This window comes from Orbicella franksi, chromosome 1, assembly GCF_964199315.1.
Source record: "Orbicella franksi chromosome 1, jaOrbFran1.1, whole genome shotgun sequence".
Lineage (NCBI taxonomy): Eukaryota > Metazoa > Cnidaria > Anthozoa > Scleractinia > Merulinidae > Orbicella > Orbicella franksi.
This window is the reverse complement of record NC_138145.1, coordinates 9998403-10021660: the sequence shown is the minus strand read 5'-3', so window position 1 is coordinate 10021660 and position 23258 is coordinate 9998403. Positions and strand designations below refer to the sequence as shown.

Here is a 23258-nt window from a genome sequence, read left to right as displayed (position 1 = left end):
TGTCTTAGTGCTTCGTAGCAACTTTAACCCTAGCAGATGTAACTCGTATTTATTTTTTCATGTATTTGTTGTGAAGGTGAGCCTTAACGTAATAAAATGGCGAATATTTAACAATAATAAAAGAACACCGAATCTGAAGTGGTTAAATGTCTTCAATCGTGATTTGCAGTAGAGTTACAGGTCGTGAGTTTACGGTTTTCTATCAATTATCGAGGCCTTGGTACCTCAAGGCTTGTTTCTCGGGATACTACAATCAGTATTCTCTATTTTATAACTGTTGTTATGAGAATGTGGCCAATTTAAAATAACCGTATCACTATAGGGGACGAGAGCTAACTTGTCTGACAAGTTTTCTGTGTTAATGGGAAATCTTGACTCGGCAAGTCGTCTAATCGTAAATTTATAAATTCACACTAGGACAGGTTAGAGGCCATTTGGTGAAGGTAAAAGGGAAAGTCTGCATGCGGGCCAAGTGGCGCTTATCACCGGTTTTTGTAGCATGAAGCGATTAGGATTATTTCTACTCCCCCCTGGATGGGATGCTAGATCATCGCAAAGTACATAGATACATATACATACATTCTTTATTTAGACACGGTAAAAGCATCAGTTACAAGATTGAAAAAAAAAAACAAAAAAAAACTGATTAACATGTTTGCCGTGTGGGAGTACGAGGAGGACAGTTGGCGATTTATCTCGTATCTAAAATGAATAATAGATCCGTAATGGCTCTGACTTCAGATGGAAGGCTATTCCACAAATGTGCCCCACTGTAGCAGAAACTACGTTTGAAAAAGTCGATACGGGGCTTAGACAGAGCCAATTTGTTTTCGCTGTTTCTAAGTCCATAGTCCGTGCTGAATGGGTTAAATAGGCCTTTCAGGTACTCCAGAGGCTGATCATTCAAAGTTTTAAACATCAATTTCAATTTTTCCTTTTTCCTTCTGATATAGAGATTATCCTATCCTAGCTTACCACGGAGGGCGGTAGCGCTATAATAGTAATCAGACTTAGCGCGATTTTGTAGTTTTTGTAATTTGTCGGCTAACTCGTTGTTACACCCAGCATCAAGTTCGCCGGTACCCAATTATACAGCCGGGTGGAGAGAGGCCTTGTGAGAGTTAAGTGTCTTACCCAAGAACACAACACAGTGTCCCCGGCCAGGGCTCGAACCAGGACCGCTCGATCCGGAGACGAGCGCACTAACTATGAGACCACCGCGCCTCTTTCTAGGGGCCATTTATTTTGTTATCCAACGTTCTTTGCTTACGTTCTTGTTCAAGTCCTTTCGGCGGACTTATCTCTCTAAACTCGTCCAGAAAGCTGTCTTAAGTATATTTGGTTACGGGTTTCGACGGATATTGGGATAAAGCAGGCGGCAAAATTTGGACAAGTTTCCCGCCTAAACCCGTCCCGTCCGTTTTCACTCTAGTAAGGGAAAATCGCGGACAAGTTTCCTGTCCCTTGTGTAAATTCGTCCAGTGATGCGTTAACGAAGCAATGTCAAAATCGACGCGAGGAACACACAGCCATTTTGGAGGAGCTACCTCGGGCACGGGGCATTTTCAAAATTTAGAACACACTTTGGATATTTGCTTTTCTTAATCTGTCTCGATCTTCCTACAATATACCAACCATCGTTGTTAAAGTTATTATGGACGCCGGCGGTTTTTTTTTTTTTTTTTTTTTTTTTTTCAAGATTAATGCTATTTTCAGTTTCGTTTTATAAACCGCATGACGTGTACTTAGAATTCAGAGAAATAGCTCCTCAAACTCAGAAAATATTGTGTTGAACTTCGACCACTCTGCCAACCCACCGTTTGAGGGTTGCCGGTGATATATCATAAATAACTACAGAAGTGAAAGTTAGTTAATCGTGCGAAGTCTGTTAACAAAGAGTTTCACCTCGTTTGATACTGGCATATAAATTAATTTCATTGGTATTCTTGTAAGTGCATTTATAATAATACTTGTCAACAAAACGTAGGTAGCCTGTATTCGATGTGGAACACGCTTTTGTCACAGACAAGTCACGTTGTACGATTTGGAGTTATTTCTTGTCCCCAGCCTCCCCTCGGCGATGGCGACTGTTTACACCTTTTCACATGGATGGAACTTATTTCGTCCGTGCTGTGGTCGTCTTGTGGCGGCGCAGCATGTTTAAAACCTCACCATCCTCACTAGATGAAATGTTTACGGACAAGTACAAATAAGCTAACCCTGCCAGTAATCATAAAATTAAGTCTCCTTGAAGGAAAATGAAAAGCCTGATAGCCGATTGGCTCACGTTTTTCTCAATATCCCATGATTTGTTCAGCGCGAGGAAGTGCAAAGATTTATTTAGCGGATAATTTCTTGAAAATAATAATAAATTGTGTCGTATCATATTATATTTTTCGCGTTGCGCCCTTTAACTTCAACACGGTCACTTCGAAGAGCCGAGTTAGAACGAAGTAATTACAGTATTTCTATTTTACACGCTTCTATAAACGCCGGAGAGTTTGTTGCGAGTCGTTCACACACCCAGCATTTAATTTATTCAGAACTGTTGACCATTTTGACTGTGAAGATAATGGTTTTTATGGACTTTCACAAATCCTTGATAAATGAATCTGTTTCAGTATAGGTAACGATGGGAGAAGCTGTTTGTGTCAGAAAATACGATAATCAAAATATATCTGTGCGTTTAAATCAACACAAGCTCTGATTTCCATTATATCGACAGTAAAGATCAACACAAATCTAGCTCTAGATATTTTACGTCCGTCCACAGCCAATTTCAGTTCTTATTTATTATTTATAGCTTCCCTTTGCCCAAGCTAAACAAGCTGACCTGAACTAACCTATTTTCAAAAAAATTATCTTTCAAGAAGCAGTTTTCCTGATTAATGATTCGATCGAGGTCAAAACAGTTTTCTCAACTTAGCGTAAACTTCCTTTGGACGTTTAGTTGGTTTCAGTTGTAATACTGAAAAATATTCGGTTATTTTTCGGATTTTAATTAGTTGCGGCAGCTAAAGGTCACATTTGAAAGTCTCAAACTCGTATCACCCCAAAGGCATAGCGTCCCCTCTCGCCCTGGAGCCCTGAAAAGACAAAAACATTCCCAGCGGGAAAACCTGTGTTGGCTTTCATTGGCAACGTAAACACGTCCAACGCAAGGTGTTCACGGTTTCAGTTTTAAATGACTTGCTGTCTAGCTTTCCGTGGCTTTGTTTGGCTTAACCACCAACAGTGTCTCGTATCCCATCGGGCCTGTTTTCCTCTTTTTTTATCAAGAAGAAGTTCAATTAGAATCTGCATACTAGCATATTTTTACATGTTATTTTTTCTTCTCGAACGTTTATAATCACACATGGGTAGTCTAATTTGCGTCCATTGAAGAGAAACACATTCTAGCGCCAGTGTCATGCGAAAAAAAAAAAAAAAAGCTTGATATATCTTCACTTTCGTAGCGGATGAAATGCGTGACAGACGTTTTGTTTACAATGATTTATCTATTTTTATTTTATCAAGTTTGCATCAAACACACTCGAAACAGTACGTTTCTAAAACACGCTTATCTTTAAACATTTTGTTTCTCTTTCAGTTCATCAACTTTGTAACCATACAGATTGCTTTCTTTGATCAAATACAACAGTAGAATAGGTGCCAGTATTATTTTGTTCACATCAGCTAATCGATCGGTCAGAAAAAAAAAAAAAAAAAATAAGTTTTTAGTCTTGAAAGCCAAGAAAAAATACTACAAAGGATCGATATGACAGTTTCAGTATTTTCTAATTTATGCTGTGCGTCGAGTTTAAAGACAAGATTATCTTGATCTTTTAGGACTGTAATCGTTACCAATCATTCTGAAAGTTCTCCTCAATAAAGCAATAACAGATGTTTCTCTTTTGGGGGGAAGAATTTTCTTTTAGAAGTGAAACGTATCTGATTCAGGAGACTTGGGAAAAATCTAATACTCTTGTCGTTAATCACTGCTGTAAGGTTCAATGGCAATTGCAAATACTGGTTTTAAACGTGAGGAAGTATTTTAAAAAGATTCTCCGTTGAAATCAAAGGAAAGACAGGGAGATAATATCTTGCGATTAAAAGAACTGTTATTTTTCTTTAGTTCATTTCCATTCCTTCTTCCATAAGGCCTTATTAAAAAGCATTTCTTTTTTGTTTGCAGCATTCAAGCGCTCAAAGCGTTGCTTTTGTTTTCCCGTCTTCGACTTCGGCACATTGCATTCACTTTACTTGCTTCGAATTGGCTTACCTTATTATAATCAGCTCACCCATTTAAATGTTGATTCATAACTTAAGCGCAGCGCACCTGTCCTAGACTTAAATATGCATAGAATACCTTGAGCGACTTCATTTTATTCAGGAGAACGCCCTGTTTGAAGAAGATCGAGCCGCAAAGATGCTACCGCTAACCATCACAATCCTGTCTTTTCTGGGAAACCATGCGTTTGCAGTTGATGTGAATTTAACCAGGTAAATTGCAAAACGATTTTCCCTCTCTGTAAGGCAGAGTTGGTAGATTTTTCTTTAGCTAATCACAAGTGATTCTAACGCCCTTTGGCATTTTGCGATTAAAAAATGCCTCTCGGAGCAGATTTCCATTTTATTTCGGTGCGTATGTCCACATATAATGAATTCAATTTATTAGATCTATGCATTTACTCTAAGGCTTGGTAACTATGTTATGTTTACAGAGGGACTAGCTCGCGCTCGAGAGCGACACATCTTCTTCTAACATTCAGTTTGTTTTTATAACTTCATTTGTGTACACTTTTTTTTCAGTTTTGTTTTGCGCTGCTCTCAGCATTCTGAACAAGGATTTCCCTTTATTTTTCAAAGAACTTATGTTAACGTATACCATGCAATGGATCAAATTTGATGCATTTGACATCAATGAGATTAGGAAGTTGTTTTAGCGTGTAGAGTTTATACGACTGACAGAAACGGATTCGGACATTTACATATAGTCGTTAACAAAGAAATTGCGGCCATAACCTCAGAATTACACGACCGGGGGCCGCGACTTTTATAGCCTTAATTAAACTGAACGAAAAATATATATCTGACACCCTGATGCTCGAAACTTAAGGATCTATACAATTCGTTTTAAAAATTTATCTCTATTTTCAATGATTCTTTGTATTCCATCCAAGTTGGAAACACACCCCACCTTCGTCCATGTCACTTTAAGTGGATTTAGCCAAGAAAGGTAGAGAATTATTTTAGGTTTGGACTGAAATAACATCAGGAAGAATGGAATTATTTTTTACGTGCCCACGAAACTTTTGCAAAATCTCCACAGGGGTCAGTTCCTTTCATATTCATTTCTTCGTTTGTTTTGAATATTTCCAGAAAATTTTATGTCGGAGTCTTTTTTATACAATAAGAAGTACTGTTTCTTCCAGCGATGTTTTAATTTAACAGATAAAACAACGAATTAAACAAAAAGAAACTGATGTCGGTGAAAAGGTATTCGGCAAAACAGTTCTCATGTTTTTCAAAAATGGTTGAAAATGAAACCGATGCGAAACCTTTTGGAAACGTTGCAATGAATAAAGAAAACGATCGAAAAGCAATTTTGTTTTTTTTCTTTTGTGGTACAAAGATAAATTATCCGTATTATCCTTTAGATTAACTTTTTTAATTAACATAATTGTGATTCCCTGAGAGTCCCTCAATATTTAACATCCCACAAGCGAGTTCGAAAACACAGCGCACTAGTATTGCTAAAATGCACGCAAAAGTTCAAATAAACATCAATTCTTCGAAGCCCCGATCTGAAAGACCAAAATGGTATAAAATTCTTTGAAAAACCTGTTTTGAACTTAAAACCCAAGGCGACATGAATGGTTACTTGTAATTAACAGCTGGGTTTTTTGTAATCTTTTGTGCTCGTAGATGTATAGTTTTTTCTCATCTTTCTTCTGTTAAGCCAATGACATTAAGGTCGTTTAATTTTCTTCATAAATTGAATCACACTTCACAGTATATTTGTTCCAATTCTCGATCCTCTAATGCTCTTCATTGGGTCGAATTTGCAGGCACCGTCACATTTTGATTTCCCACACTTACTGTAGTCCTATCAAACTCGTATTTCACCACAAAGTCTCCTTTTACCCAATCACAATGACAATTTTTCCTTACCTACATTTGTCAATTTTTCTTTTTTAATGAAAATTTTTTACTCGAAAAAAAACAAAAAAAAAACATGCATTTTGAATGTAATTGATAAGAAATAAATACGCATTGTACTATATCAAACTATATATACTGAAGAATCTCGCAGGGTCAACAAGGATGATTGTAAACCCAAAGGATATCTATAGAAGCTAGCGTTTCGGTGAATTATAAATTATCCTAAAAATACCTCAACTACTGGACTACAATTTCCTTGAAAACGAAATAAAGCATTTGTGTCTTAAGTTGCTAAAAGCACGAACGAAAAATGAGCGTTTTCTTTTCCCTACCAGTCCAAAATTTGATATTTAATTTTCGAAAAGTCGTATAATTTCAATGCGCGCATGACCTAATCCCGCAAAAATGTCAGAAATCTGTCTTGGTTAAATAACGTTTCAGACTTATTGGAGCCACCAATGTATTTCAAATTCTAATAGAGAATGTTTCCTCAACATGTCTTAATGAATCAATTTTCCAAAAAATAAAAGTATATAATATGTAAAAAATGATATAATCGGCGGTACCCGTTTTTATGACAGCGAGTAGCGCACACGTTATACTGACCGAAAGAAGTCTATATTTACTCCATAAAGGTGGTCATCGATCGAACGTAAAGTTCGAGAAAAAAGCAGGAGAGCAGCGAAATCGCTTTGTTGACTTTGTTTATATTAAAACAGAGACAACCATTACATGGTATCAGACAAACATACCACGTGATGCGCATTCAATTCACTGCCTTTGTGTTTATTGTACATAAACCAAGAGAGGATGTATTGTCTCAGATATTGGCCTTATTTAGCTAAATTAAACCTGCTAAGTTATTTTTAGAGATGTTAGCCAGTCCTCCCGCGTTTAATGTTACAATGGGCGACGCCTATTTGTTTTCGTGGAGGGTGAAAATACGTGTAAAGTCCACGTGAATGAAATTCGTGTCACAGTTTGGCTAATTCTAGACCTTGCCGTAATTCCTGAAGCCTGGAGTGCCGTAAAAATAACACGAGAGGATTTCTTCAGGAAAAAGGCCTATAAGTAACTCTCTCACCCTTCATGATATAGACTGCACGAAATAAATGCAGCATTCATTCTGATGATGTGCTGCACATATTTCGCGCCTTATTTTCTGTTCTACCATTCTTCCCTGTGATAAGAATGAAATCATTCAATTGCTGTTTTGTGGCAAGGCAGCATCTGCTATTCAAATATTTTCAATAGTTGTTAGGACCGTGTGAAAATTCGACCAATACTAATAATAATGGTGCTATTTCTGCCGGGTATGTTCTCAGTTGTGATTTTCTCTCCATTCTACAGGCCTGTGACCGAAGCCACCAAACCACCTCAACAGTTGTCAACACCAAACTCATCCGGGGATATTAATGTTACTTCGCTGATAGCTAAGCTACTCACCGGTTATGACAAGAGACTTCGCCCTAACTTCGGAGGTGAGGAAAACAATTTTTGCTTGCTAATTGTTTTATATCGTGTGTGTGCCTTGCTTGTAATCGCCGATATTAAGTCGTCACGCATTCCTTCTTGATACATCTTGCGTGACAACGACCACGATCGAGTGCGAGTCCTTAAAGGAGCTACGTCACGGTTTGCACATCTTGAAAAGCTCAGCCTAGAATTGTCAAATTCGTCGTTTTTTTCTTCCTCCATCCTTAGCCATCTTTGTTCCTTTGTGTTTCGTTAATATCTCTTTGGCGTTTCTCTATTTTAGTAAACTACTATTTACAGGTTTTCAATTTAAAGGTTATTCTGCAAGTGAGTGAAATAACAAAAAATATTGTGACTGAGCTCCTTTAACCTGCGATCAGACGTTCGTTTCTTGGCGACCTTCTCCCGTCCGCCCGTTACGTTTGTTCTCCCGTTCGCCTGATCGCAGGCTAGCGAAAGCTTTGCGAATGAAACGTTTTTCCTGTGGGAATATCACATGCATGATTTTTTTTTTCTTTTTAAGACCTTCACTCTGTTCGAATCCTTCTGATTAAGTTGCATTTACAAATTTATTTTTCTCTATCCTAGGCGACCCCGTTGGTGTATCTGTGACCGTATTTATTGAGTTTATTGGTGACATCGACGAAATCAACATGGTATGATTGTTTTCTTCGATCATCCACTGCACATTACACAGTGGAGTTTTCTCATACTACGCGATCAAATCTTATTCCTCGAGTAATCCCATACGGATCGGGCCCAAAACAATTGCTCTGTGATTTAATTTCAGCGCGAAAGAAACTCGTATTTCTTGCAATCACCTTACTCTCGCCTGTACGACACGTGTAAAATGTCAGGAAACTTTCTTGATTGATTATAAGGTATGGAATCAAAAGTAGGTTTTCCCTAAAAAAAAAATTAAGCGGTGCGCCAGAAACTTGAAAGCTTCCAAAAAATGCATTACCAAGTGGATTAAGAATATACAGGCTAAACTACGTTATTCAAACCCCCATTATAGCCTGTTTAGTCTAGAGACTGAAAAAATTCTGATTTGGAAAGTCAGAAAAAAGTAGCTGAGTAGAAAAACAACCGCAGCATATTGGGCAAAAGGAACCTGAAATGAATGAGAGGTTCTAACGACGGGTGTGTTCTTGCTTAGAATGTAGTATTATTATATTAGGCTTGTTGTTAGATCAGCAGCAAGCACCTTTTCGTCTTATAAAGTAAATAATACAGTATCGAAAAACCCCCGAAACTCCGTAAAAACATATAACAAGGTCTTAGGCTAACTTATAGCCTGCGTAGCAAGCGTTTCCGTGGGGTTTGGAAGCAAAGAAAGACCGAGGAACGGGATTTTCGGTGTTTTGTCTGCGCGGAAAATGGGGCGAGAGCCAAAAAAAGAAAGAGGGAGGTGGGAGAGGGGAAGGAAGGAAGGAAGGAAGGAAGGTTTCCTTCCTTCCCCTCTCCCACCCCCCCCCCTCTTTTACTCGCTCAATTTTTCGCGCTGTAATTCTTTGCTCTCGAACCGCACAGAAACGCTTGCTACGCAGACTAGCTAACTTAGGAAAATCAGGGTATTTCCCTGTGGATTTTTGTCCTCTTCACACGATGTAAAATAATATCATATGACAGGAGTTTACAACGATCATGTACTTCCGACAATACTGGAAGGACGAGCGCTTAAAATACAACCAGACAGGATACTGTAAGAGGCTGGCTTTCAATCCTGAAATGCTCAAGTTTATCTGGGTACCAGATACTCATTTCCCCGGGATTAAGGACGGACTCAAGCATGCAATCACAGACACTAATGAGGTCATCCGATTGTGGCCTGATGGCTCCGTGTTGTACAGCATGAGGTTGGTTAGTGTAAGATACTCAAAAAGTTACAATTAGGTGTCGAGTGATAAATATATGTTATTTGCCGGCTGGGAGGTCCGTATAGTGAAAAACTGTGACGGAATTCAATTCACTATATACGGACCGACCCTAAGCCGGTAAATGACTTCATTATTTTTTCGTCTCTCCCTCAAATCACTTTTATAATTGTTTTATAATTGTCAAGGAAAATCCGGACCGCATCGGCCAAGAACCAATCAGATTGAAGGATTTGTTATCGTGCCCTCTTGGAAAAAATATAAATCTCAGTATCTCTCTAGCTGTCTACTTTCAAACATCATACTTGCATTTTGTCATGGACGACGTTGTCTTGACTCTCCCTCTCTCAATCGTAAGCAATTTCAAAGAAATTATAGAGAAATATCAATATGATACGCTTTATGAAATCACTGTGGTACACTTCTCTTTTTCTGTCTTTTGTCTTTTAAGGCTTAAAGTAATATCACAGTGCCCCATGAACCTGATAAACTTTCCAATGGATAAACAGAAATGTCACTTGAACATAGAGGCTTGTAAGTCAACTTCAGTTTATTTGCGAATTGTGTTTGATGAGAGTAGAATTAAAAATAGTGAACTTCATACATCAGTCTGATAAACCTGCTTTGGACTACATACGGTGGATGAGCAATTGTTAAGGGTTTCGAGTTAAGTTGATTAAAAGTTCTTCATTTGGACTAGGGCTTAGTCAAGCTATCCGGCCTAGAGACGTCTACTATTGCCTTTGTTCTTGGCGACAAAGTGAAACAAAAGCAATACACAGCTGTTTCGACAAAGGTTGTCCCACAACAGCGCAAAAGCGCACGCGACAAAGCCAATCGGTATTGTGGGTAATAACAGTTTGGCGCTGTTTGATTGAGGTTCACGGTGTTTAGCTAGAAGAAAAGAGAAGGCATGAATGCACGTGTTTGTGCTGTTTCCTTCTCTAACGCTGAAATACCTTGAGATTTAGTCAACAACTGCAAAACCACCGTTACCCGTAAAAACGTTCGACATTGTAGCGTTTGCTTTTACGCTTTTGTATTACAACCTTTCTCGAAACAGCTGTAAAGTAGACATCGACAGGCAGGCTAAGTCAAAGCAGAGGTGTGTTCGACAAATCCAGACGAATTCAGTGCTAATCAGGTAGCTACCTGTTTTTATGTCCTCCTTATTACAAATGAGGAACCTGCCCCCTAGCCTTGTATGTAAAATTCCAGTAGTCGTTCCAACACTGTGTTCGTTATTTAGTCAGTTACGACGACAAAGAGATGACTCTCAGCTGGCACAAGGACAATCCTGTGGCAGTGTCGGACAAAATTCAGATTCCAAGCTACACTCTGACAGATTACGAGTATTATTCTTCAGTTGACGAATTTACCACTGGTATGATTTTCAAATAAACTGTTTTGACTCATTTATACCCTCTAGGATCATCCACATTTTCAGTTTCTTTCCTCAACCATCGTGAAAATAAAGCTAAAAGCCTCCATAGACTCTTCATATGGCACGGACAGGTGTGCCTGTGTTGCCCTTTATAATTCAAGTTCACTTTGGTATAACATAGGTTACGAAACTTCACGATGCCATTTGAAGTCATCGTGTTACCCTCGCATGGGATCTACCTGGTTCGGTGATTCAACTTAGTTGGTTTTATAAGCCAGATAATCCGCCATTAAAAACCCAAAATACCTAACTTAATTCCCAATTTCGTCTACAAGACGCGTCTGAAGGAATCATGGTAGTTGTATTCATCATCTGGGACTGGATATTTGATTTGATGAATTCAAGTATCATGATTCCCTGCAGGTGCGTCTCATACCGGAAATTGGCCATTAGCCGATGGTAAACAAACAGTTTACAAAAATTCCAAAATTTCTTAGGCCCTCATTGGCAAGTTTTTATTGAGAAGAGGAGCAGATGAAAATTGCTCTCGCTTTCCTTCTTATTCCTCTAGGATAACAACAAATTGTGATTTCGTTTCAAATATTTTGGTTAAACATCATGCTCCTGTGCCACAGAACGATGCACGGTTACTAAATGTTTTATAATTTAATTAACTCCATAGGAAGCTACTCGTTACTGACCATTGAATTTGATTTGACTCGTCGACTGGGATTCCACATGATTCAGGTTCGATTATAGTGATAAGAATTTTTTTTCTTTCCATGCAGTAGCTGTGGTATTCCCGTAGTTCTTAGATAGTGCATGAATGATATTACAGTTCTGTATAGCAAAGCTCGTAGGCTCAAGTCCCCGGGGCTACTCCACAAAGTTTTTGTTGGGAGTGTGCTGCTCAAATCCTGTACCCTGTCCATCCTATTTCAGATCAAAATCGTCCAAATCTATCGAATTTCGAATAGATTTAACCCTGATCTTATTCTGTCGCAGATTTATTTGCCCTGCTATTTAATCGTGGTGTTGGCTTGGGTCAGTTTTTGGGTGGACCGCGAACAAACGGCAGCCAGGATTGCCATGGGAATCACCACTGTGCTCACCATGGCAACGCTGATTGGTAGTGCCAGGACTTCTCTGCCGAAGGTACGATGTTCATAATGTTTTGCAAACTACTTATTTTGCTACATCTTGGGAGACCCAGTCTATGTTAGTTGGGGCAAGGAAAAGAGGAAAAATCGAAGAAGAAAATTTGAAGACAAATCCCCTAGCTAAGGACCGAGTCTTACTGCTCCAGTTCTAATCAGCTCTGTGATTGCTGCCTTCTGATTGGGCAAAAAAAAAATCCTTTGTAGTATTTTATCCAATCGGGAATCATCGGGTTCACAGTACGTTTTGCATGTTCTAATAAGGGGCCTACACAAAAGCTAGTTCGTTCATCATATCTGTCTTGCTTACTTAGCAATATTTTACTCTAAAAGAATAATACAAAGAATTTTTCTTTCCATCGAGAAGCCAGCATTCACAGAAGTGTATCCAGGGCCTCGTCGTGTTACGCAGTAACCTCTCTGACAGCTATAGGCTCAGTTAATTGTAATAAAGACTATTCAGGTCAAGAATTTAAACCATAAACAGTTTCAATTAATGTTTGTTGCTTTTGCATTTAATAATTGATATTGTGATCGACGGAAGAGCACCCTGCAATAAGCCGCTGTGGCAGCAAAACCCGATTCACACTATTTATTCTAATCGGAGGATGATAAAGTCCTCTTCGCTAACCATTTTCTGGAGTTTCTTAAGCATGCAACAGAATTCTGTTTATTTGTAGCTGGCTCTTGTTGTCTAGAACACCCTGAAGAAACCTAACACGCATTATCTTTACCTCAGGTGTCGTACGTCAAATCCCTGGAGTGGTTTCTTATTATGTGCTTCCTGTTCGTGTTTTCCGCCATTTTGGAATATGCCTTTGTTTCTTATCTGGTGTTCAAGCAGCGAGAACAAGAACGAGCAAAGATCGGCATGAAAAAGAAGCATGACGAGGTAAGCCATATACGTTCTGCTTTTAGTGAACTCTAACTTTAAGGAAATCTTGGCTAAAACAGGTTTGTCCCAAATCACAAGCTGATGTTTGTGTTAAACTGTTTACGCGATTTGAGGTAGATAATTCTTTGCCTGTTTTGGATGCTGGACGTTTCGTTTCGGCTGTCTGAGGATGTCAAATTTCCCACGCGCCGCCATGTTCATTTTTGCGAAGCTTGATGGAGTTGGACTTTCACAAAATACATCAATGTGTGAATCTAGAGATATAAAAGTGCCTCTAATCATGTACAATTCATATTCGGGATGAAAAAGTACAGTTCCAACAAGAAATAGTCCTCTGTAGACTCCATATTGAGATCTCTGACCAAGTGATTTAAAGTGAAAACCAAACACTTTGTATTCGAACCACTTATAGAGATATCAACAGAAAACCCCAAGGTCAATTAAAGAGAATCAGTAGGTATACGTTGGAACTAAAACTGCTTTTCAGCCAAGATCCCCTTTAAAAATATGTTTTCTGAATGTAGAAAATTGTCCTTTGCTTAGCTTTGTCATTGGCCTTATATATATTCTTTATCTCGAGGAGAAAGCATGCGAAGCAGCAGAGGGAACTGTCGACAACGACAAAACACCGCCATCACCAGGCAGCCGCCCCTCCTCAGGTCAGGAGGCAGTCTGGATCCCAGGGAAACATCAAGTGGAGACTGTGGCCAGACCAGGCAAATGCCGCGGAAGCTCAAAGAAACCTCATGAAGAGTATCATTTTGTCAAGATCCTCAATACTGTGGAATTTTTCTCCAGGCTGCTGTTTCCGATAGTGTTTATCTTCCTGAATGTGGCCTATTGGATCTATTATGGCGGAATTCTGGATTAAGAGTCGCAGGACCTGCAGCTGAGTGTGTCAGTAGTTTAGCTGGCACCCTGATAACTATGCAGTTATGAATTTGTTTTACTGAGCGTGCGCAGAGGGGTGTTGTAATAATTCTGGTTGTTCGTGAACGGTTTTTAGTTCGTTATGTTCAATGGTATTTTAATAAGTTGGCCATTTCGGTCCCAAAAGTTATTCGCAAATTGGCTTGCGGTACGAACGAATTTGTCGTATCAATAAGTCCCCGCTGACAGATGAAATGTAAAGTTTTTACACTAAAAGCATTATCAGTTAATCTTTTGATTGTAAGACAAAGTTTGATGCGGATATAATATTCTGTTTAAAAGAAATAAGGGCTTAAATGTTCATTCTCTTCAAATGTGTAACGGTGCAAACGGGGCCAAAACCTGTTCTTTTCAATCGTAGCGTAAAATGTTAACATAGAGATAGTTTAATCTTTAAAACTTTTATAACAGTAATAGAAAGAGGAGGGCCTCCCAAGGCCCACATGGGCTCTAGGACCCTTAGAATTTTTGCATTATTTCCCGTGTTATCCGTAAATAAATTCTATTGTTCCCTTAAGTTCCGTTAATACTAGAGACATCATTTTTCCATTATATTAATCCAGAATATATATCCCTTGTTCCCTGAAAATAAGTAATCATGATTTCTTGTTTCTGGAAACCCTTTGGAGGTCCCCAAAGAGGCAGACTGATCGAACAAAAATCTTGCTTTGAAGTTTTCTTCCTAAGCAGTAAAGCCTATTAAGAATACTGCTGCTCTAATGAAGTATGTTTGAGTTTAACGATAGATAGCATGAAAATAATGTATATAATTAATGATATATCCGGAAAAGTCTTAGGCCTTTCGTTTTCGAAACTATGTTCACAACAAAAGGGATAATTTTTTTTAGAATGGGCGTAAGTACGAAGGCGATTTCGTATTGTGGCTCATTGGGATTTTCTGATCTCACTCTTTGTAGACTTCTTTCACAATCGCGCATTATCACTAACGCTTTGGTAAATTGGTGGACCCTTAGATACTAGAAAAATTTGGATCTTGCTATGTTATATATCTTGAGTAAAGCGAAGCGTGTCTCAGTACATTTATAATTTAGGGGGCTTAAGCACAAACGTTTTTGAGAGACGAACGAGAGCCGCAAGTCGACGTTTCTCGTCTTTGTCGCGTGTTAATGACGTCTCGTTGAAAAATCCAAGATGAAAATGTTGAAACGAGAGCTTTCTACTATTCCAGCTAATTACGGTGTAGTGGAAGGGAGTGGAAGAGGATTTGAGAACGCGCAAGTAAATTGCAATTGACCTCCGTGACTCAAAAACGACTGCAATTAGGGAGGCTTGCCTCCCCCCCTCCCCACCTTGATGTGAATCTAGCTTAAGATTTTTACCAGAAACACTGAACTTGACAAGGCTACTAATCAACGCCTTAATTTCGGTTTGTGGTCTGAATTTGGGTAAAACAATGTTTAAATGTAACCAAACTGTTGCAAAAGACATAGTGGCAATGGTAATGTACGGTTGTAGTAGTAATTCTAAACAGGTTAGAAGTATAAAACTCTACAGACGAAACTACGATTTATGAAGTTGTATCACTCCTATATGTTGTTTATTTTACCTTCTTTGCCAGCATTGGATTGTTTGCAGGGTATCATGTTAATAAGATTTGCGTTAGGGTGGCTGAATTATAGATTAACATGCATACGTAGTGAATATATTACATGAAATTAAAATAAAGCTGCTAAAATGTAACATTACGATGCCTTTATCGTTAAGAATGTTTAACGACAGCACTGGTATATGGATCTTACCTAAAAGATTTAGCAACGTTTCTTCTCGTTTCACTAATCACCTTAAAGCTTCCTTTCCTTACAATGAATGTCAAATGATTGAAAATTGCTGGTTTTCAGTGTCACGCAATTCAAAATAGATCAAACTAAACTCAAAACCGGTCAATAGATAAATTCCAGAATCTGGGAAATGAAAGAAGGTAAATATGCAAAGACTCTCGCCAAAATTCTGGTCACAGCAATTTTTCTTATGCGAGATATGCGGAGAAATTTTTTCTCCAAATTTATAGAGATTTGTATGGAGACGCCATGCTGGTGCCCATCCGTATGGACACCAACATGGCAGCTGGAAACCAACAGAAATATCTGTCACCGAGGTTTGCTACAAAAGCGTGAATTTATCCCTCGAGGAACTCTAAAACATTAAAACAATACTTTTTCTAAGACATGAACTGTTGAGATAGTCAAGTTACCCTAAAATAAGTCACTTTTTTAACCATCATGACAGCTCTCTAGGCCGTCATGTCAATGCTGCGTCACGCTAAAGCTTAGAAATTTAAGCGTAGTGTATCACAAAACCAAGAACCCGTTCGGAGCGAAAATTTGTATGAATATTAGTTTTCAGCAGCTCCTATACATCATTTAAGTAAAATCTCAGGAAGATCAATAGTTTTGTAGTTCGAATTTTAGTGACGTCATGTGAAAACCAGCTATAGAAGAGTGAAAGAAATATTTGGTAGTGGAGGGTGGGTGCTTAGGATAACAAGGGGTTTTTATTGTTGCCAGCTAGTGGACAGATGAAATACCAACAGCATGCATGGCTGGCAGATGAACGTAATACGATTAAATACTACCTCAGGCAGCACTTCAACACTAACTGAATGCAAAGCAGAGATCATCCTTTCTTGCAATGTGACAGTAAAGAATCGAAGATTGAAGAACAAAGTGAGAGGGAAAAGATAGAAAGTTCGCTTTTCTTCGTGGCTTACAAATCGGGTTGGGGTTTGTCACTCCTTGCCTCACAATTTCGCGTAGTTACATTGTTTTGTATGTGTTTTAATTCCTATTCCATTATTTTTGACAATTTTATAATAATTTCTCTTGATCGTAAATCTTGAAAAGGCACAGGGGATCTCCCGGATTGTCCAAGCATAGAAGATGCCGAATGAAGCTGCAGTGAAAAACAAACAAACAAACGAACAAACAAAGAACAGTTAGTTGCCAATATATTTCATGTTCGAGTCAGTTACGTTGTGGCTTCTAAAGTAGTAAATGTAAACATTGAAAATTGTGTTTAATTTAACTGAAGGGTAGAACACTCCTCGATTTTCAGGCGAGGAAAGGTTCGTAGGATTTTAACTTCGGCTTGTACATTAGCCAGTGACATCACAACAACAAAAGATGACGATGGCAACGACGGAAAGAGGAGTACAGCACAGATGGCTCAGTTTTTATGTTTCAGATTTTCCAAAAAGGCAGAGCTGACGTTCACAAATGGCTAGCTAGTTTCCTTTATGATACGCGCCTGCAAGGAATCATGGTATTTGTATCTATGAAAACAAAAATCCAGTCCAAGATGATGAATATAACTACCATGATTTTCTGCAAAGGCGTGTCATAGAGGAAATTGGCCATTGCTGTAAGTATATTGGGAACATTGTCCCTGTAGCGTAACAATAAATTTCACTTTAAAGTGCGAAATCATTTCACTTACTAGGGATTATCGAAGCACGTAGTCTTAAGTCCCCTTCCCTTGGCACGATTCTCCAGCTCTAGAACACTTAAGCTATCGCATCTTTCCCTAAAAAAAATAATAATAGGAAGGAAAGTCTTATTCAAATATATTATTCAGCTTATTTATCCTGAAAGTTAAACGATAAATGATACATGATACGCGTTAAGCGTTAAGATGCACGGTAAGCGATTTTCGGTGCATGGTACGATTTAACTTGCGCCTTAAACTGCACGATGCCTGACCTGTACAGTACAATGCAAAAGGTAGGATGTAAAATGAACGATATCCGACTCACGACGATACCCAATTCAATGCACAGTGTACCATAAACGATTTATGCACGATGCTGATCATACCAAGCCTTGATATGTGCAACACACAAAGTACCATAGTTTGCGCTACTTTCATCTTTGATCATGTACTCTTAAGACGGTTTCTAAACATTTGCCGTCTTGTTCCCTCGCTTCTTCTGTCTATTCTCTTTCCCCAGATTCTTTGTTTCGACTGACGTTGTTCCCTTTCGGTGACCAGTAAGAATACAGACCTAGGGAAAGAGATCGAAAGAATGGAACACACTTTGTATGTGTCCTCGATCACATTATTACTTACAGAGCTTTATGATGAAGAGAATGACCCACAAGAATCCTAAACTCTTTTATTTCCTTTACAGGTAGGCTTGATATTTGATTCTCTGCTAGATAACTGTGGAATAAAGCAAAGTAATCAGTTATAACGCCTGCGGGAAAAACGTTTCGTTACTAAGAACTAACAGGGATTCTACTAATTGATTTAACGCGATCTGTTCTCTCGATATGAATTTTTAAAATACACGTGAATAATTTGCGTGTTGCTATCGCGAGCTGACAGATCCTTTCTAAAAAATATGCTATCATCATAGGCAAGGCGCTATATAAGGTATTTGCTAAATTCCGTTTCAGACTCTTAACTTTTTTACAATCAACGTTGCCTAACCTATCGTCCATGAACGAAGGAAAGATCTGCCTGTCCACGAAGTGCTGTCTCGTGCCATTCAACATGACGTGGACAACGCCCCTCGCTCGTTTCGCCAACTGATGAAGAGAAAGATCCAAGGACGTTATTCAGTGAATATCACACACTTTAACCTGTGAAGTCGACCTTACGATGGTCCAGGAATCAGATTGCGTGAAAGCTACTCCTAAATAGCTTGGCTCACTTCGAGAATCTTGAGACATCACGAAACTTTCGCAATAGACCACCTGAATTTTTCAAGTCTTCATTTTGGGTTTGACAGAAAACTTCCATGCCACTAAGAAAGAGCACCTTAAAGAAAGCCTTTTTTTTTTGGAGCGATCTGGACCAAGATCAATGATCCAAGATTACTGGGGCATTGGCACAACAAAGCAATCGATGAATCCTTGCCCAGAGTGGATTCATCGGTTACATTGACACACTTTAGTCCGAGTGATCTGGGATCATTGATCCTGATCCAGATCAACTCAAACGAACGCATCCTATTATCTAGTGGAATTTTTAGTTGCATATATAGCCGATTGAAAACTGGAATTCTACAGAAGTAGCTTACAAGTGATAAGACAGACTACGAGCCGATTACTATCAGCTTTTGTCCCTAACTGGAGGGGATTGCATGCTTAAAGGTTTCGCCTTTCGTGTTCGTGAAAACTACAGACTGTTCGTAGCCTAAGTGATTAGTGATAGCACTTACTTTAGCAGCTGCTTGGCCCCAGAAGGCTTTCTGCTTGCTGCACTGATATGGACACGACTTGAAGTCGATCCCAGGTTCCTTCTTGCTGCCACACCACCTCACACCGTTCATCAGGAATCTTATGTCATATTAGACAAACTCGATAAGTGATTTAATAAAAGAGTATTGAAAAAACAATGTTTTACAAGGTGACATTTTGTTGTGTATGTGCATGTTAACGACATGCGAAAGATGTGGAATGTTCTTTATGTAAGCATCATCATTTATCTCACCCTGCCAATGTATCCTCTAAAGTTGTAAATCTGTCATACAACCTGGAGTACGCATGCGTGAGTTCTCTTGTTCCAGACCAAAACAAGACCTTGAAACGAGTAAAACAATCCCTTTCAATAATTACCGATAGGAAATATTCACTTAAGGACGGTGCCTACTAAATACAAGGTTTTTGCGCTAGATAAGGACCACGTGGGAAAAGTAGACCTTTGCAAGGGCTATTGGAATCCGCAAAGAAAAATTGGGGCAGCCACGTATTTTTTCGAGATAATTAGCCTTGAATCTCAACAAAAATGCTGACATCAGCATTTTCTGAAAAAAGAAGGAAAGGATATTTCTTCACAGATTTCCTTCGAATTCGCCTTTACTAACAGAAAAGCAAGCACATTTATAAAGATCTGCAACAGCGCTTTTAGTGTCTCTGACAGCCTTCCTCTGGTTCAGCTATAATATAGTCTAAATACCTTTTGCTCACAACCAGAAACTAATCACGTGTTGAATAGGCTTGCCACTTCCATTTTATAACATAAAATGTGGGGGTAACCATGGGTTTTTTTAAAGTTATTGATCATTTTTGAAAACTTTTACGGTGCCCGTTACATTTTTTCCTGTCACCTCCCCGTTAAGTGAAACATTTGCGTATTTCGCACTTGTTTTGCGCGCGCACTACGCCATCTGCAGGTACATGTTTACAGTTGGATTTCAGTATAATTTTCCACAGAAAACAGCTAGTTTTTCAGCTGGATAACGTTAACAGTTAGTGCTTAGCGATATGCTGCTATTTTGGTGTTCCTGGTTGAAGTATGGGTTCATTAAACTTGATTTGGTCACAGAAGGAAAGTTTTGCTTTCTTTTAGTCGTGTACTTGGTAGCGTAGTTGATTGCGTCAATGTCAACCCCAGCGCGCGCGTTGCGCTTAAACCATGCCTTGCGTGATGCGCAGAAAGTATGCGCACTAACAAAAGTAGGCACCGTCCTGAAATGTCAAATAGGAAACGCAAACTGATGTACGTGGCAAAACAATTGAATGTATGACAAAAAAATTTAAAACAGGGGTCCAACAGTGGTCAGGATGTATTTTAAAAAAATAGCCTTGCCCTGTATAGGACGGATATTCTATTGTCATATCATCAACTTTATTCTTAAAAATGGTTAGTTCTCAATTACCAAAATAGAAATTGAGCTTTTATCTGTTTATCGCAGAAAGTGGGAACTCTAAATGCAAAAAAATATATATCTATGATAGTGAGGATCACCGGTCGTATTGAGTAGTAATATAAATATTCACTCTAACCTCGCACTTTTATATTCGTCTACTGATAGCAAAGAAATAGAAGTCGTACCCTATCATTGAGTGGCTTTTCATCATACATCTTAAAGAACGGAGTGTAATCATCAAATTTGACGTCACAAGGCTCTTTAAAGGCGAAGCTCTTCAGAAATGCTTTCCACATCTCCTGGCAATCCAGTTTAGTCGGGTTTTCAAGATACTTCCCTTTATTTTCAAGGAAATCCCAACACCGTCCTACGAAAATTTCCTTAAGGTGCTTGGTCGACCCTTCAACAGGTTTAAACATCCATTTGTTCTTGTTCTTGTTAAGTCTTTGGTCGTAGTATTCCTGGATCTTTTCCTCGACAAATTTCACGTCTTCATCAACATTGCTCCATAAGTTTGCTCCGGGCGGAAGCACGTTCCTTGATCCTGCTGTGTTTTGTGCCAAGTTGTAATTTTGAGTCACCGCAGGCCTGGGCTTGTAAAACGATCCAACTGGTACACTACTAATTGGATTCTTCCTCCATGAACGATCATAGAGTTTATTCTGCCCGTAATTTTGCTTAGAGTAATAAAGTGGCTGGTTGACGGCCATTTGATATGCACGGCTCGCCAATAGCTTTAGATCCAGTCCCCTTTTGTTGTTATTGTTTGAAGGCGACGACCATTCTTCACCAGAATTCTTGGTAATTGGAAAAATGTTCCTGTTTTGCTCGGGTTGCGATCTCACTGAACGAGAGACCCAAATTTTTTCATCACGATCAAAATTGTGGCTCGCATCTAAACAAGGAGACAAGAAATGCATTTCTGTGGCTCCCTAGAGTGATTTTACTTTAGTTGTGAGACTGTGTCTATTAAATAAAATTATTAAAAGAAAATGAAGGATTTAGAGTAATGTGAACTTAAGGATCTTTTTCACTGGTTACGCAAAGTCGCTAGGTTTTTAGGAGAAAATTTTGTATCCAAATGTTCCCCTGTAATTTTTTTACGGTGCAAGTTCTCAGGCTATGTGAATAACTTGGGAACAAAGTTATGGGCTTGGATGTACACTGCGGCCCTTACTGTGAGCAGAAATCGATAAGTTCGGATAGACTCCCATCTCAGTCGCGATATAGTTTCCACAACAAGTACAGCAAAATGCAATAAAACCGAAGGATAATATTTATTTCTCAATACAACGCGTATTTCACATTTCTATATATATTAAGGAACGACTTATCCCCCCCAAAATTGGCAGAGTATCTATGTGACAACACTACTTTTAATTTGTAATTTTTTAAAACTTTCAATCTGTTGATTTTTAACTGAATTTTCGGTGACCTCTGTTCACATTCATCAGAGTTCATCGATACAATATCAGAGTTCGTTACTGCTCGCGCTATAACCCCGCGCTTGCAATCGTTTTATTGATTTTTAAATCGACGGCAAGTAAGCGCGATTGAAGGAGCGGTTTCCTCTCGTCGATGGAGGCGCCGTCCTGGCAGAGGTAAATTAACAAGGAACAGTTGAATTATTAATTTTAATTATGTTTAAGCTTGTTTAGACTGAAATGGTTGACTAGTCATCCTTGTGGTAGTGGTGTCTATTATCATCATGAACGCATCAAGAATCGTTAATGCTTGGAAGAATGGTGGAAAACCAAAACATAAGATTGGATCCCCTCTCAGCGTGTTGCCAAACAAGCTTAAGTGGTCAGTTTTGCTGCTTGCCCAATCAGATGAAACCCCGGAGAAAAAGGCTACCAGTGAATAGCATAAAGCTCTTCTACAGTGTCTTGAACTATCTTTTCTCGACGTTTAGCAGCTTTCGTTTGTTTTCCTTAGCGCTGGGTCTCAAAACAGTTCATGAATCCAAACGATTCATGAATTGTTTTGATCGATCAGCGAGGTCGTTTTGTCAACCGTCAAGACCGCCCACTGATAAACAAGAAACTAGTCAACCCTGCACTGACAGCGTTGTTTTGGGTTTCCAATAGCATGATTTTCCCTCACGAATTGCTCACAGGTCGTATTCTGATAAGGCCTTCCCGTGTAATAAAAGCGAGAATCGGCAAGAAAAGGTCACGACATACCTGTTGTGATCAGACACCACTGCGATATGATCAGTAAGCTAAACAGAGTGGCCCACAAAACCATCACTTCGAGCGATGTGACTCACAGCCCACTGAGCCAGTGTTGAAAATTGCCTGAAAACGTGCTTGCAGGAATACTGGCTGCCTTTCAAAGAAGAAAAAGCAATCAAAATTACTATGTTATACCATGAATATATTGAATGCAATACATTTGTTCCCTGAAGGATCGTTTACCTATTGACTTCAGCGGTAGAGAGTGCTTCGTCGCATTTCCCCTCTTACGATGAACCACTTAAGCTTTCGCGGTATGTTGGTTCCTTTTGGTTGCAGCTGGCTATTTTTTCGAAGTATTTTGCTTTAAAAATTTGTTCTGTTCATTGAAAATGGCTTAAAGTGAAGTTATTTTCTCCCATATTACAATAGATCAGTGCACAGGTACCTGCAAATTGGACAGGTCAAGGAAACCAAAGATGATAGGTTTCACAGTAGATGACGCTTGGAAAATGACTTAAATTTTCTTTTCTACCTTTAGTGTAAGCTGAAGACATTATAACAAAATCAACATAATTGATTCCTTTTTTGAAAACCTAAAGCAGCTA

General features: G+C 38.9%; 3 protein-coding genes across 6 annotated transcripts in view; 2 read left to right on the top strand and 1 right to left on the bottom strand.

Annotated features, from left to right (window-relative positions):
- Window positions 1-596, top strand: part of LOC145488995 (ZZ-type zinc finger-containing protein 3-like) — a 30736-nt gene extending 30140 nt beyond the window's left edge. Inside the window, exon 13 of the mRNA XM_081467874.1 lies at window positions 1-596. This exon is cut by the window's left edge and continues 1420 nt beyond it. The gene's annotated coding sequence lies outside the window, so the exon portion shown is untranslated.
- Window positions 597-4036: 3440 nt separating this feature from the next.
- Window positions 4037-15697, top strand: LOC145488964 (gamma-aminobutyric acid receptor subunit beta-3-like). 2 transcript variants are annotated; one of them, XM_081467838.1, is made up of 10 exons: window positions 4037-4482; window positions 7495-7625; window positions 8209-8276; window positions 9253-9479; window positions 9949-10031; window positions 10747-10881; window positions 11564-11628; window positions 11887-12036; window positions 12778-12930; window positions 13517-15697. In XM_081467838.1, exons 1-10 carry the CDS (start codon window positions 4409-4411, stop codon window positions 13802-13804), a joined length of 1374 nt encoding a protein of 457 aa, XP_081323964.1. In that variant the 5' UTR covers window positions 4037-4408; the 3' UTR covers window positions 13805-15697. The 2 variants fall into 2 exon arrangements, with proteins under 2 accessions (XP_081323964.1, XP_081323957.1); XM_081467831.1 differs by having other exon boundaries at window positions 13514-15697.
- Window positions 15698-16646: 949 nt separating this feature from the next.
- LOC145488977 (ADP-ribosyl cyclase/cyclic ADP-ribose hydrolase-like) lies at window positions 16647-23058 on the bottom strand. Of its 3 annotated transcripts, none has more exons than XM_081467850.1 (9): window positions 22894-23058; window positions 22660-22804; window positions 20659-21368; window positions 19315-19403; window positions 19043-19160; window positions 18310-18407; window positions 17947-18039; window positions 17317-17403; window positions 16647-16773 (listed from the first exon to the last, which is right to left on the bottom strand). In XM_081467850.1, the coding sequence occupies exons 2-9, from the start codon at window positions 22721-22723 to the stop codon at window positions 16689-16691; spliced, it is 1344 nt and encodes a 447-aa protein (XP_081323976.1). In that variant the 5' UTR covers window positions 22724-22804; window positions 22894-23058; the 3' UTR covers window positions 16647-16688. The 3 variants fall into 3 exon arrangements, with proteins under 3 accessions (XP_081323976.1, XP_081323992.1, XP_081323986.1); XM_081467866.1 differs by having other exon boundaries at window positions 20659-21317; XM_081467860.1 differs by lacking the exon at window positions 22894-23058 and having other exon boundaries at window positions 22660-22868.
- Window positions 23059-23258: the final 200 nt, after the last annotated feature.

What these genes read in the sequence shown, in the direction of transcription:
- LOC145488964 (XM_081467831.1), top strand. Translation starts at nt 4,409, where the DNA reads ATGCTACCGCTAACCATCACAATCCTGTCTTTTCTGGGAAACCATGCG. An exon ending in AGTTGACGAATTTACCACTG is followed by an intron (nt 10,882 to 11,563) that starts GTATGATTTTCA and finishes TTAACTCCATAG; the next exon opens with GAAGCTACTCGTTACTGACC. An exon ending in CCAGGACTTCTCTGCCGAAG is followed by an intron (nt 12,037 to 12,777) that starts GTACGATGTTCA and finishes TCTTTACCTCAG; the next exon opens with GTGTCGTACGTCAAATCCCT.
- LOC145488977 (XM_081467850.1), bottom strand. Translation starts at nt 22,723, where the DNA reads ATGGTTTTGTGGGCCACTCTGTTTAGCTTACTGATCATATCGCAGTGG. An exon ending in CCTTCGTTCATGGACGATAG is followed by an intron (nt 18,040 to 18,309) that starts GTTAGGCAACGT and finishes TTTATTCCACAG; the next exon opens with TTATCTAGCAGAGAATCAAA. An exon ending in TCTCTTCATCATAAAGCTCT is followed by an intron (nt 17,404 to 17,946) that starts GTAAGTAATAAT and finishes TATTTTTTTTAG; the next exon opens with GGAAAGATGCGATAGCTTAA.